Raw genomic sequence first — 13755 nt, forward strand, 5'->3', positions numbered from 1 at the left:
CAGGGGCTGTGTGGCTGTGACCGATGCCTCAGCTGGCAGTGAAGAGGAGCTGGGGCTGCTCTGTCCCAGGGCACTCACCTGAGGTGCGTGGTGCCAGCACGCCAGTGCCAGACGGGTCCCAAGGCGACCGCAGGCTGCTGCTGGCACAGATGCACCACCTCCGAGTGCCCTGCAGGACGAAGTGAAGCCAGTGGCAAACCTCTCCTTGACTCCACTGCAGCCAGGATTTCACCCAAGGTCACTTCCTCCTACAGAGCTCTCCCGAAAAGGGCAGAACAATGAAAAAAAAAAGCATTGCACATGGTGAGCTGTTATCCTCAGCGATTCCCACAGCCGTTTTATTGCCTGAAGGAGGAAGAACGTGAACCCTGGAGGGAAGAACTTGCCAAAGTATTTAACATTTTTACATCTTGCATAGAGCTAAAGGTTCCCAAAAATCTTTAAAAATAACTTCAGGGATGTTTATTCAAGGCCTAAGGCTAGGCTAAGTAGAGTTTGAGCTGTGGTTATCAGGGAAAAGCAGCGCAGTGGAACGAGCACCAGCACGCTCCTTTTGCTTGGGGCTGGGTGGCTGAGGCAGCCGTGCCAGGCGCTGCGGTGCTGAAGCCTCCTTTTTGGTGAAAAGGCCTGGGAATGGCTCCGGGGCTGCTGCAGGGCTCGGGAAGGTGCTGCTGAGGCGTGGGGGGGCTCTCCAGCAGTGCCCGGTGCCTGCATCCCTCGTGGGGAAGTGAGTCCAGGGAAAGCCTCCTGTCCTCTCTGAGACGTGCAGGCTGAGAGTGGCAGGGGTGGCAGTGACACCAAACACACCCGCGGTTTTTTCTGTTACAGAACTGTTTTGGTATTACTCTAAAACAATCTCTCTGAAAGAAAAAAGCCTTCGGCGGCTGGCGCTGCGCTGCCTGCCCAGGAGCGCGAGTGCGAGCCCGGAGCAACGGAGACGCGGCCAGAGGAGCGCAGAGAGCCCCTGGAGCTGGGGGGGGGGCTCCGAAGGGCATTTCTGCCGAGCCTCGGGCCAATTCTGGCACCGGGGCCAGAAGAGCCGCGGGGGGCTCGGGGACAGCCCCGCGCCCCGTGCCCGGCTCCGGTCCCAGCCGGGCGCAGGCACCGGCGGCCGGGGGCGCCCCGCAGCCCTCGGGGGGGCCCGGCCGGGCCCGGCGCTGCCGCTCCCCCTCGCGGCCGCCGCTCCCAGAGCAGGCGGCGGGGTCCGGAGCCGGCCCCGGACCCGCTCCGCGCCCGCCGCTGCGGCGGGTGGGGTGGGATGGGGATGGGGACTGGGATGCGATGGGAATGGAATGGGATGGCGATGGGGATGGGGACGGGGACAGGGATGGGATGGGGATGGGAATGGGGATGGAATGGGATGGGGATGGGGATGGGGACGGGAATGGGGATGGGAAAGGGGCTGGGAAAGGGGATGGGGATGGGGATGGGGATGGGGATGGGGTCGGGGATGGGGACGGGAATAGGGATGAGATGGGGATGCTGAGGGGGCCAGGCTGCTCCCCATCCATCCCATCCCATCCCATCCCATCCCATCCCATCCCATCCCATCCCATCCCATCCCATCCCATCCCATCCCATCCCACCCCACCCCACCCCACCCCACCCCACCTCTCTCCATCCCTCCCCCCCCCTCCCATCCCACCCTCCCACCCCTCCCACCCCCGCTCCGCCCCCCTCGGCCGGGGTCCCCCTCTCCCCGCGTGGGTGCCGGCAGCGGGACGGGGGCGCGGCTGCTCCCCGCTCCCGGTCCCTGACCCCCCCGGAACGCCCCGTGCCGCCGGGGGCAGGGGGCTGCGGGCACGGCGAGGGCCGGGCGGGGCGGGGGGGTGCCCGGAGCCCCTCCTGCCCCCGCGGCTCGGGGGGGGGCCGGGCGGGAGCGCGGCGCGGGGGCGAGCGCCGGGGAGCGGAGCCGTGCCGGGGCCGCGCCTGCCTGCGGCCGGGAGCGGCTCGCGGGGGCTCCGTGCGCTCGCCGGGCTGGGCTCGGGCCGGGGTGGCCATGGAGAAGTTGTACCTGGCCGGGAGCAGCCTGTGGGCGGCCAACGGGTCGCTGGGGAACGGCAGCGTCCCGGCGGAGAACCAGACGGCGGGCAGGAACGGCACGGCCGACCCGCTGAAGAGGAACGAGGACATGGCCAAGGTGGAGGTGACGGTGCTGTGCCTCATCCTCTTCCTCGCCCTGACCGGCAACCTGTGCGTGCTGCTGGCCATCCACACCACCCGGCAGAAGCACTCCCGCATGTACTTCTTCATGAAGCACCTGAGCATCGCCGACCTGGTCGTGGCCATCTTCCAGGTGCTGCCCCAGCTCATCTGGGACATCACCTTCAGGTTTTACGGACCGGATTTCCTTTGCCGGCTGATCAAGTACTTGCAGGTGGTGGGGATGTTCGCCTCCACCTACATGCTCTTGCTGATGTCCCTGGACCGGTGCTTGGCCATCTGTCAGCCGCTGAGGTCCCTGCACAGGAGGGCGGACCGGGTCTCTGTCCTGCTCACCTGGCTGCTGTGCCTGCTGGTCAGCATCCCTCAGATCCACATTTTTTCTCTGAGGGATGTGGGGAATGGAGTTTACGACTGTTGGGCAGACTTCATCCAGCCTTGGGGACCCAAAGCCTATGTCACCTGGATAACCCTCATGGTCTACATCATCCCTGTGCTGATGCTGAGCATCTGCTATGGCTTAATCAGCTTCAAAATCTGGCAGAACGTGAAGCTGAAGACGGCTCACGGGCCCAACGTGGGTCTGAGCTCCAACGCCCGCAGCGGGACGGCGTTTGCCAGGGTGAGCAGCACGAGGCTCATCTCCAAAGCCAAGATCCGGACGGTCAAAATGACCTTCATCATAGTGCTAGCTTTCATAGTCTGCTGGACGCCCTTTTTCTTCGTGCAGATGTGGTCTGTGTGGGACACGAACGCCCCGCAGGAAGGTACGTCCTGCTGCCCCGTGCCTGCGCGAGGGCTGCTCAGCCCAGCGACCGCGGGGACACCCGGCAGCGGGCTGCGGGGGCAGCCAGAAACTCAGCTGGGTCGGGTCTCGGGGGGCTGGGAGGGGGACGGGGAGAAGTTCTGAACATGGAGAAGAAACGGGAGGGGCGGTGGTGGCTGTACCTGGGCAAAGGCTGGCTCAGCCTGCACAAATTCAGGGTGGCTGTGGCTCCGGGGTTGGGCTGCGTGGCTGGCGGTGGCCGGGGAGGTGTCGCCGCTCCCCGAGGTGGCTGTGAGAGCTCAGCCTCCGAGCTCTGAGTTACCCACACCGGCTGCTCGCTCCTGCTCCACGCGGCAGCTCCCACAGCACAAACTGCTCGTCTCACTGCCCGACTTCTTTTCTTTTGCAGTATTGTTTTGTCCTTGCTGACTTCTTCGCTTTCAACTCTTTTGCCCTTCTTTCACCCTCTTCTTCTGCTTCCATCCTCCCAGGGGCTGTGCCGCTGTTATTTTATCTCTGGCTGGAGCACGGTTCCTCCAGAAACCCCCTGATTTATGAGCAAAGACTTTTCCTAAAGGATGTGGTGTCACTGAATTGCCATTTTTTATACTTGGTGCTGGCTGCTCCTGTCGTCACTAAGGTTGCAAGCAGAGTAAAATATATGACCCTCCTTGGGTTTGTGTGCTTGTAGCTGAGCGAATCTGTGCTGCCTCTGCACGGAGGTGTCCCCACACCTCAGGGGAGAGATACAAGAAAAACTCTGCACAGCTTTTTGAGCTAGGAAAAAGGACAAAAAAAGTGCACTTGGGGACCTCTTCCTTGGACAAAGTGCCCCAAACTCATCAGAAGCGCGGAGCCTGGGGATGCCACAGGCTGAGGGGGAGCCGCAGCTCCCTGCTGTCCGCCCCGCAGCCCTGCCACAGCAGGGGCTTTGCGGCTGGGTCGCACCACGTAATCCTGTCGTGTCGTGTTGTTAGCTGGTGTCAGTTACACACTCATTAACTGGTCTCATTTACACACCGTCAGTGCAAAACCTGGTGTCCCCGGCAGCCCGTGCACATCTGTGCTCCCCGCAGCCAGAGCAGCTCTCCTGCCTGGCTCCAGCTCTCCTCGCTTTGCCTTTCTTGCCTCTCTCTGTCCCTTCCATTCCAGGTGGAGACATAAGCACAGCTTTTTATGCCCTCCCAGGTGCTCCAGGCAGCTCTTTTTTTTTTTTTTAATTAATTAATTTATATTTTTTAACCTGATTTAGGCTAGTCAAAACTTCAAATGTTCAGCAGCTGGATGAATTGTGTCTCTCCCTCTGGCTGTATTTCCAGCCTGCAATCTCACCAGAAAGCCAAAGCTCTGCCACTGCCGGTTCCCTCAGTGGGGCTGCGCAGGGCGGTTGGGTTTGTAGCCAGCACTGCTACGGGTCGCGGCCATGCCTGCCTGTTAGTCAGACTTGCCCTTGCCTACACTGCCAAACGGGCAGTGCCACCCTTTCTGTTGTTTTGCTTTGCTGGGCGAGGAGGGCGGCAGCCCACAGCACCCCAGGGTGCCCTCCCCAGGCCCTCTGTCCTCCTGCGGGCTGCCCCAGGGGCACGAGGGGGGCTGCAGAGCCCTCGCTCTTTGCAGAAGCAGCAGCTTGCCCTGCAGCCCAGATTTTTTTTCTTTTTTTCACCAAAGCTTGGGCTGCCCTGGCTGGGCAGAATCACAGGGCACTGGTGCAGAGGTGTGCCAGCAGCAGGAGGTGAGTTCAGCTCCTTGTGCTGCAGGAGCTACGGGCGGTGTGAGCGCTGTGCTGGACAAGGCGAGGGGCAGCGAGCTCACCGGCCAGCAGCAGGGCTCTGCCACCTCTGGCTTGCTAAGAAAATTTTTAGAATCCTCCACATAGGATGTCACAAAGATTATGCCTGGCGAGGGGAGCTGTTTATACCTGCTGCTGCGGTGTGAGCAGTGTGTGGGACCAGGGTCTGCTCCGAGGGGCTGGGGGTGCCAGCACAGCGCCCCAAAATCAGACGTCCCCACCTCGGCAGGGGCAAGCAGCTCTTGAGCCACTCCTGGGGCAGCTCCCGTGATGCTCACCACACACAGAGAGCCCCACGAAGCTCAATTTATGTGCCTCAGAGACAGGAGAGCTGAGTCAGCAACAGATGGATGATTGCTTTTTTTTTAAGTGACTTGCTGTGATGTGTCTCAGGTCTCGCACCTGGGATTTTGAAGCAATTCCCCATGGCTCTCTTTTCGCATATACTTGAAATTAAAAGCAATTGGAGCAGACATCACTTGAGCAGGAATTATGCACAAGTGGGTTAAAGGTGCATTTGGAAACCAGCACTCGCTATTTGTGCTTCTCTTCTGGTTTCAGAGGTGCAAGTGGATTTTTGCAGAGGCAGACAGGCAGCGAGCACAGCCAGAGCCCAGTAACGCCCGCACTGCTCGCGCCTGCTGGCAGCACACGAGGAGGGCAGAAGCCGGGCTGGGGCGCGGGGCTGGCGCAGGGCACACCACCCCTATGGGGCTCAGCACCTGGGGCCAGCGTGGCCACCAGGCTGTGGGGCCAGCAGCCCTGCTCTGGCGGGTCGGTGCCGGTCTGAGCTCTCGGCCGTGGGTGGGAAACCTGGGGGCTTTGTGCTGTGCCGGTGGGGACAGCCGCGGGAGGTGCTGTGCTTGGCACCGCGCCGCCACCATCGCCACCCCGACAGCCGGGTGTGCAGCCAGGAGCCGTTGCCAGGCTCCCAGATTTCATTACTGAAATGGAAACGGCCATCATTTCCCATGGCAGAGCATTTTGTACGTGGAAATTAATTTGGGGAGAGGGGGCAAGGAAAATGTCTCTGCTCTCAGGGGCTGGGACAGCGCTGTGCAGAGGCGTGGATGTGGCTGGGTTGGTGGGCTCTGTCCCTGCAGCTGTGTTCTGGTGGTGGGGACACCTGGGAGTGGTGCCCCTGGCAGCCCCATCAGGGGCACCCTGGGGATGTTGGGGAGGGTGGCAGAGACCCCACCGGCTCTTTATTCTGGGCCCTGTTCTCTGCTGTGCCCCCCAGGAGGGCACTGCAAGCGCTGACTGCAGCAGGAGGAGCAGCGCTGCCTCTTTGCGAGGTGTTGCTGGGTGAACATCCCAGAACCAGCAGCCTGGGAGCCGAGCAGGGCAAACACAGCTCCTCTGGGAAAACTCTGAGCAGCAATTCCTTAAACACGGACTCGCTGCCTGCTGTTCATGTATCCCACCTCGTCTTTACCAGTGTGGTTGCTGTGGTGTTTCTGCAGCAGGGCCGTGTGTCCCGGTGCCCCGGTGCCCTCCCGGGGGCTCTCCCTGCCCCAAAGCACCCTGATGGCTCTTTCTGCCTTGCAGCCTCTCCCTTCATCATCGCCATGCTCCTGGCCAGCCTCAACAGCTGCTGCAACCCGTGGATCTACATGCTGTACACGGGGCACCTCTTCCACGACCTGATGCGGCGCTTCCTCTGCTGCTCCACGCGCTACCTGAAGTCGCGGCCGGCGTGCGACCTGAGCGTCAGCAAGAAGAGCAACTCCTCCTCCTTCGTCCTCAGCTGCAAGAGCACGAGCCAGAGGAGCTTCACGCAGCCCGCCGCGACGTGAGGCACCGCCGGCCCGGCCCTGCTTCTCCGCCGTGCTGAGCGCCTTCGGCACGCCCCTGTAAAAAGCTGTGATTGGGACCTGAGAGGGGATTTCCGTGTAAATAGGTGTACATAGGGTCTGCGCGAGGGTGAGCATGTACAGCATTTGTTATTTAACCGGGGCAGGAGCCAGTGGAAGACTTCTGTGCTCGGGATTTTGGTGGTGCGTGGCGCTGAGCAGCACGAACCCGGTTCCGAGTCCATTCGCCGCTGAGGCGGGTGGCTTTCCAAACTCACGAGGGGCAGGTTTTGTCCCGAGCAATCGCCAGAGCTGGGCTCAACCCGACTGAAGGGAGCCCCCTCCCCGCTCCCCTGCGCTGGGCAGGCGGCACTGCCGGGATGGAGCGGGGAGCGTGGGGCTGCGGGGTTCTGTGGGGTGGGATGGGGTGCTATGGATAGGGTGCCATGGGGTGGGATAGGGTGCCATGGGGTGCCATGGGGACCCTCGGGCCGGGGCTGGGTGTCCCTGTGCCCACAGCTGTGCCCGGGAATGCCACCAGCAGGGCTGTGCACGTCGGGCAGTGGGAGCGAGGGAAGCAGACACGACTGTAGGATCAGGGGATGTGTGCAATAATACATTTGCTGAACGCGCTCAAAGCTTCTAAAGGGCTGGCACTGGGGATTGCATCTGGGCTCCGTGGGACTGAAAAACTCCCGCAGAGTCCCCCGAGGCCGAGCTTTTGCTTTGGGTTTACTGTAGATAGCAGTTAGTCTTTTACACCAATGCAATCTTGCTTTGTAATGCACGAGGTCATGCTTTTGGCATGGATTTTTATTGCAAAGAAATACCTGTAAATAAAATTTTCTGACTGTGTCTTGATGAAAAGAGGGAGGGGAAGTGCAGAAGCATGGCAATACTGAAAAAACGAAGGGAACTGTCGGGATGCTATGCTTTAAACACAAGACCTGAGTACGCTCAGGGTAAGGATGCTTTTGTTTATAGAGCACTGCACCAAGCACTTAAGATGTGTACACCACTTTGTACGTGGCATGGAGTTAGCCGTGGCCTGGCCCCTGCAGGGTGGAGCGGCTCAGGGTGGGCTCTGTCCGGGTGGCTGGGAGGGAGCACTGAGGACAGACGCTCCTACCCTCGCTTGGATTGCTTCTCCTGTGGGCACCCGCAGGGATGGCATGCAGAAGTGAGGCCTGTGTGCACTCAGAGGTAACCTGAATTGGCCTTACGTGTCGGGAATGAGTGTGAAAAATGCATTTATCTATGTATTAGCTTTATTTTTTCACTGTCACCAACAGGTACATTTTCACCTTTCATATTCTGGCATTCCTTTGATTTTTTTTCTAGTAGCTTCAAGTGACTACGACCCAGCACATTCAGTCCCAGCACACTTCACGGACTGGTTTAAATCGTTATGAAAACAAACAGAGTTTTTCCTCCTATGTTCATCCCCTTTCCCTTTGAGAGTCACTACCTCCTGCACGGAACAAGAAGGGGACCCTGATGTGCGGGGGCTCTTTTGAGTGCAAGGGTGCTCGTTCACACTTGCTCCTCTTTTGTTCTGTGCCCCTGCACCCTGGGATGTCCCTGGAGGGTGCCTCGGCTCTGCCTGCCCACCGCAGGGCACGGTTCGCCCCGGGGCTGCCTTCACTCTGTCAGGATAAGCTAGAGGCTTGTCACAGAAAGGGACACCAGCCACGGGGCCGACACACGCTTCAAGAGGGTCAGAGGGAGACAGAGGCGCTGACAGTGGCAGCGTGTGCTCCCTGCGCAGGGAGCCTGGAGACCACCGTGGGGGGAGCCTGGAGGGGGCTGGGTCAGGATGTGAACTGCTAGGACAGCAACAACAAAATTAAAACGACTGTAATTCCAACATTGCTTTTTATTACTTTTATTCCTTCAAAAAGCTTTAAAAAATGCTTGTGACAAAGTGTTATTGGAAACTTTTTTTTTTTCTTTTCCCTACAAACATTTAACTATCTTTTTTCTTGTGTGTACCTCTACCCGTCTCGAGGCCTGGTGTTGCTGAGCATCAGTGCTACGTCGCTGTGGGATAACGAAGGCCCACAGTCCCAAGCCACTGGAGGAGCACCAATAGAAAATCTGGCTCTTCCTAGCCCTTGGCATAGCACTAGCAGAGACTTCGGCTTCAAGTACTTGTTGGAAGCCAAGGAAAAAAAGCACATGAATACAACTGAGAATAATAAGTGAACAATGAGACCTCCTGGGCCCTGATTCAGCAAAGCACTTAAGGACAGAGCCAACAAAGCGCCTCGCAGTTAAAACACAGCTCTGCGGAGCACGGGCCAAACAAACGGACTGACAGCCCAGGGGAGGAAACGGCTCCGAACTGCACCTTTCCCCTGTCCCCCTCTTCAGGAGCACCGCGTTGCCCCCAGGAGGCTGTGCCCCGGCCGGACACGGTCCTGTGCACCCCACATGCCCCCCAGGAGCGCTGGCAGCCCTGGGGCACGGTGTGTGACAAACGCCCTTCCGTGGGCTGCTGTGACCCGTGCCTTCCACGAGCATCCAGCCCCGGCGCTGCGCACGGCTGGGTCCCCTCCTCGGGGGGCTGTGGGATCCGTCTGCTCCCTCTGCTCCCCATGGCGAGCCCCCTGCCCGCTCCGTAGGCGCTGTCTGTCTGCGGAGAGCACCCACACGGCTGCCCCGTGCTTGATGCTCCCCAGGGTGTCCTGCCCGCAGGCCCAGTGCTGCCCTGTAATGCTGCAGTGAGCCCCAAACTGCCACCGGTGGCTGTGCAGCTGTCGGCAGCCCAAGCCCTTCACGTCCTCTCAGGAGGCAGACACAGCATTTCATACACTAATCAATCTGCTTTTTGAAGCTCTGCTGAAATGGGAACACACAGGGAAAAAGAGTGTTTTTTTTTTTTTTTTCCACTATTCTATCCATAAGCCTTTTGTGCAGCCTGATTTAATACAGAAGCTTTCACAACAACAATTATTTGCAGCAAATAATTCATATGCGAGTGTTTTTCTCAGGGTTATGCTGGAGGATGGAGACGGAGCAGGCAGGGCTGTGAGGGGCAGCTGGCGGCATGCTGGCGGCTCTGCTGCTCCCTCCCTGCTCTGCAGCTGCAGGTGGTGGCCCAGGGCCATGGTCCAGGAGATGCGGCAGTCCAGGAGGTGCTGAGGTCTGGGGGACGCTGAGGTCCAGAAGATGCTGAGGTCTGGGGGATGTTGTGGTCTGGGGGATGCTGCGGTCCTTCCTGCAGGAGCAGGGCATGATGCCAGGCTCTGCCACCACTGCTGTCTTTAGGATGGATCGAGGGGCAGCTCAGTGTGCCTCCTTCTTGGGGGAGAGTCCCGAGAGCCAGCTGTGCCGCAGGCTCCTGCGTGCTGTGCAGGTCCCCCAGGTGAGGAGGCAGCGTGACCGAGGCGGGCACACCACGAGCAGCGTGATGGCTGGGGCAGCTCTCAAGCTCTAGGTTTCCTTCCGCAGAGCAACTCTGATGTTGCTGCAGATCTTGGAGAGCGCCTCGAAGAGCGGGTCGCAGAAGGTGTGGATGCAGAGGGAGTAGATGCGGCTGACGCACTGGATCTCGATCAGGTAGCTCTTGATGCACGGCACCACCGCCCAGATGTGGCAGAAGGAGATGAGGGCAAAGAGGAAGCCCCAGACCACGGCCAGGGGGATTCCCAGGATGGCAGAAAGCAGGCGGTAGCACCAGTACTTGCTGACGGTGAAGGTGGTGTAGCTGGTTTTCCAGACACCGTCAAAGCTGTACGTTCCCACTGGCTCAGCTATCACATCTTCAAAATCCACCTGGGAGCAGAGAAGAGGCAGGGGGTGAGCACAGACTGCAGCGGGAGGCCAGGGAGCTGCTGCCACGCGGGGGGAGCCCAGAGGGGGCAGTGGGGTCACAGCCCCGGAGCAGGGACAGACCCTGGTGCATCTGGAAGCTGTGCCCAGGTCTGAAGGAGATGGGGCAGGGCCGGTGGCACTCACACTGCACACCACGCTCACAGGTGCTGGGGCCGGCCACGAGTGCTCCGAAGCGGTGATGTGCGTGGATGTGTTTACTCTGGAGGAAGCCAGAGCCCGTTCCTACCCTTTTTTAGCATTCAGGCACGGGCTGCCTGCTCGGCAGGAAGGTGGTTTGCGCTAATAAAACCCCAACAGTCCTCTTGATTTATGGTTTACTTATTTATATATTCGGAGGCAAGGTACTCAATTCAGCTTGTTTGCATTCTGCCTGAAGAGAGAGAGACATCAGCTTGGCCATGCCCTTACAGGGATATGGTGTTATATGCGTGCGTTGGGAGTGTCCCTGCATTACAAATATTCTTAAAAGCCTCGGAACTATGCACAGAGATCTCGTTGCGATGTAACTCATTTTTAGGGAATGCATGAGCCAAGCTATTTGTCTTGAAAAAAAAGCGTGACCTTTCATTGGTGAGGCTAATGTGTCTGTTTATACCTGTCTGTCAAACTGCACCATCCCTTCTGGTTTTGGAAGCACTTTGATCGTAAAATCATTCCGTATCATCTTTAATTTCCTGGGATTGGCAAGAGATGCTGGGCAAATATTGACATGGATTAGGAATTAACAGCCAGGCTGCTGGGTGCTGGTGAGCAGCATCGACTGCCCGGCTGGGCTGGCAATGAATGACAGATCTCAGCTGCCTGACTGCCTGATTAGCTAATCAGGGGATCAATTAATGAAGGGAGCAGCAGCTTATAAGGGAGGAGTTTCTTCTACTCTCTTTCTTTTCTTCCAGTGCATCAGAAGGGGCTCTGAGGAGAGATGGGGCAGAGAGGCTGAACTGTGAGCTGAGTGTGGGCTCTGCCCCAGCACCTTCAAGGGGTAGCACCTGTGGGTGCTGCCTGTGTGCTCCATGGCTGTGTCCAGGGAAGGGCTTTAAGAGCTCTGCCAAGCGCCCTTGGTTGCTGCCCCTGCTGTAGCTGTGCTGGGGTCTCCAGCTGCTGCTGGTGCACCTCAGCGAGCAGATATGGCTCTGTGGCAGGGCAAACCTTGCTGCCTGCAAGTTAGGTGTTGGAACGGGCTGCCCAGGGAAGTGGCTGAGTCACCATCCCTGGAGGTCTTTAAAAGACGTTTAGGTGTAGAGCTCAGTGATATGGTTTAGCAGAGGACTTGTTAGTGTTAGGTCAGAGGTTGGACTCGGTGATCTTGGAGGTCTCTTCCAACCTAGATGAATGATTCTGAGTCTGCTTTCCTGCCCTGGCCTGCCTCTGTACCTGTGAAGCTTTAAGGAAGGGTATTTCAAGGCCCTTAAGTCTTTAAGGGCAGGGCGTTTTCCAGTTTGCTGCTGCTTGCTGCAGAGGCTTTGCCCCTCTGAGCCGCTGCAGAGGGAGGCAGGCAAGTGGCAGTGCCCGGGGGTAAGGGCCTGGTGGTTCTGCCTCTCCCTGCCCAGCCTTATCTTTGGTGCTATTTTTAAGGTTGGAAGAATGCGAGGTAGCTGGACTGAGCACTCTGAAAGCTTCCAAAGCTGAGGAAGTATTGTGGTCACGTAAGCTGGTGAGCTTCAAAATCCTCTTGGGGGTTTTGGAGCTGTGGCAGAAAAAGGCAGGGGAAGGGGTGGGGGAATGGCATGAGGGGGTTGGGGAGGGCCTGCTGTGCCCTGACACGTCCTGTTTGGGACAGCTGGTGGCATTGCAAGCAGTGAGCAGGTAGGTCTGACGGGGCATTGCTTGGCACTTGGCAACGAGCCGTGCTGGAGCCCATCCCTGTGGCATGGGCAGCGTGGCTGATGGCAGGGCAGCTGCCCCCGGCCTGGTGCCATCCCTCCGGCTCGCTGTGACAAGGCCCTGCCATGGACCCCCCCTTCTCCAGGCTCTGCTCCTGGGGTACCCTTTCCCAAAGCCGTGGTCCCATGGCCCAGCTCTGCCGTGGGGCCTGTCTGTGGCCCGGTGCGAGCAGAGGCAGCGCCGGGTGCGGCACAGATGTGGGCACACAGTGTGTGGGGCCGTGGGGACTGAGCCGCCGGCAGCTGTCGCGGGCACGTCTCGCCCTGCCGGAAGGTGCCCATCTATGGCTGGTACTGCCCCAGCTCATCTGGGACACTTTAATTTGGCCATGCCCACCGTTTTAGCTGTAATAGAAAGCATTTTAATGCACAAATGCAGGCTTGCATTTCAGCAGTGCGATCAAGGTCACGACTTGCTCAAAGCCTTTGTGAGCAGGCTCGATGTCTTGTCACTCCCGGTGTCATTCACTTTGATCTCTCAAACAGTTTTAACAAAACCCTTCCCTCTCCACCCGTCCTCCTTTGGGCCAAACTTATCTTTGGCATAATTCTAACAAATCTTATTACGCAACTGACAGAGCAGTCAAGTTTCAGTGGTCAGCATTAAGGAAAGCCATTCCCTTCTCAGAGATGTGCTACTCCTTTTGATCAAAAACAGGCGAGGAGGCTTGCTGCACCCTCATGCTGCCACCCGGGAGAAACAATCTTCCAAAGAGGACAATACATGTCTAAGTGCTCTGGTACTCAGGTTGTCAACTCTTGATCATAAGTAGCTTTTTTTCCAAGGTTCACTTTAAATCAGTGATATAGGCTGAGCCTGTTTTATTTTTGGCTTTCCACTTGCTGTCACAAATGAGGGTGTCTCCATAATTTTCAAGCTGCAGCCCATGGAGTTGCACAGCATATACAAAGGATATTGCATTAATTGGAGCCGTGCACCCCACAGGGGTGTCCAGCCAGCATCTGAATGGCTCTGGCAGCGCAGGGTGGGGGTCCTGCAGCAGGTGACCTCGCTGCCACCTGAGGTGCTGCCTCCTCTTGAGGCACGTGCACCAGTGACTTAAAGTCAGAGCTGAAGTCAGACCAGATGCAGGATGAAGACACCCATACACTTGTTGCAATAAGGAAGATGCTTCTCAAAAATAGCACTTAAAGCCATACCTTCACAACGTCTTCATTTATCCGCTTCGGGTCTCTGTTCACCAGGTCGATCTCCTTGGTGTGTTGGTCCTTGATGATGATCCTCTCGTCCAGCTCGCTCTGCTCCTCTGCCATTGCTCCTCCGCCGCCAGGCTGGCACCCGTCAGGTGAAAAGCAGTGAAATTGGGGCTCTGCAGAGGGAGGGCCCGGGGGAGGGCAGGGTGCGGAGGCGCTGCAGCAGCTGCCCTGCAGCCCCCGCGTGCCCCTGGCTGTGCTCCAGGCTAAAATTAATGTCGCGCCGCCCCGAGCAGCCCTTAAAGGGGCTTTGCTGGGGAGAGCCCCAGCAGTGTCACTGGTCGGGGGGGGGGGTCACACATGCTGGGG

At 58.5% G+C, this 13755-nt stretch overlaps 3 protein-coding genes across 3 annotated transcripts in view; 2 read left to right on the forward strand and 1 right to left on the reverse strand.

Moving 5' to 3' along the window:
• Nucleotides 1-1678: 1678 nt before the first annotated feature.
• On the forward strand, nt 1679-8378 carry OXTR (oxytocin receptor). Its single transcript, XM_068694794.1, has 2 exons — nt 1679-2930; nt 6267-8378. The coding sequence occupies exons 1-2, from the start codon at nt 2000-2002 to the stop codon at nt 6512-6514; spliced, it is 1179 nt and encodes a 392-aa protein (XP_068550895.1). The 5' UTR covers nt 1679-1999; the 3' UTR covers nt 6515-8378.
• On the reverse strand, nt 8368-13697 carry CAV3 (caveolin 3). Its single transcript, XM_068694803.1, has 2 exons — nt 13393-13697; nt 8368-10288 (listed from the first exon to the last, which is right to left on the reverse strand). The coding sequence occupies exons 1-2, from the start codon at nt 13504-13506 to the stop codon at nt 9947-9949; spliced, it is 456 nt and encodes a 151-aa protein (XP_068550904.1). The 5' UTR covers nt 13507-13697; the 3' UTR covers nt 8368-9946.
• SSUH2 (ssu-2 homolog) overlaps nt 10997-13755 on the forward strand; it is a 30504-nt gene continuing 27745 nt past the window's right edge. Inside the window, exon 1 of the mRNA XM_068694799.1 lies at nt 10997-12002. The gene's annotated coding sequence lies outside the window, so the exon portion shown is untranslated. The remainder of the gene's footprint in view (nt 12003-13755) is intronic.

The sequence above is a fragment of the Anas acuta genome, chromosome 11 (genome assembly GCF_963932015.1).
Source record: "Anas acuta chromosome 11, bAnaAcu1.1, whole genome shotgun sequence".
Lineage (NCBI taxonomy): Eukaryota > Metazoa > Chordata > Aves > Anseriformes > Anatidae > Anas > Anas acuta.

Coding starts and splice junctions, on each gene's coding strand:
- OXTR (XM_068694794.1), top strand. CDS start 2,000: ATGGAGAAGTTGTACCTGGCCGGGAGCAGCCTGTGGGCGGCCAACGGG. Junction 2,931..6,266: donor CACGAACGCCCCGCAGGAAG/GTACGTCCTGCT, acceptor TCTGCCTTGCAG/CCTCTCCCTTCATCATCGCC.
- CAV3 (XM_068694803.1), bottom strand. CDS start 13,506: ATGGCAGAGGAGCAGAGCGAGCTGGACGAGAGGATCATCATCAAGGAC. Junction 10,289..13,392: donor TAAATGAAGACGTTGTGAAG/GTATGGCTTTAA, acceptor CTCTGCTCCCAG/GTGGATTTTGAAGATGTGAT.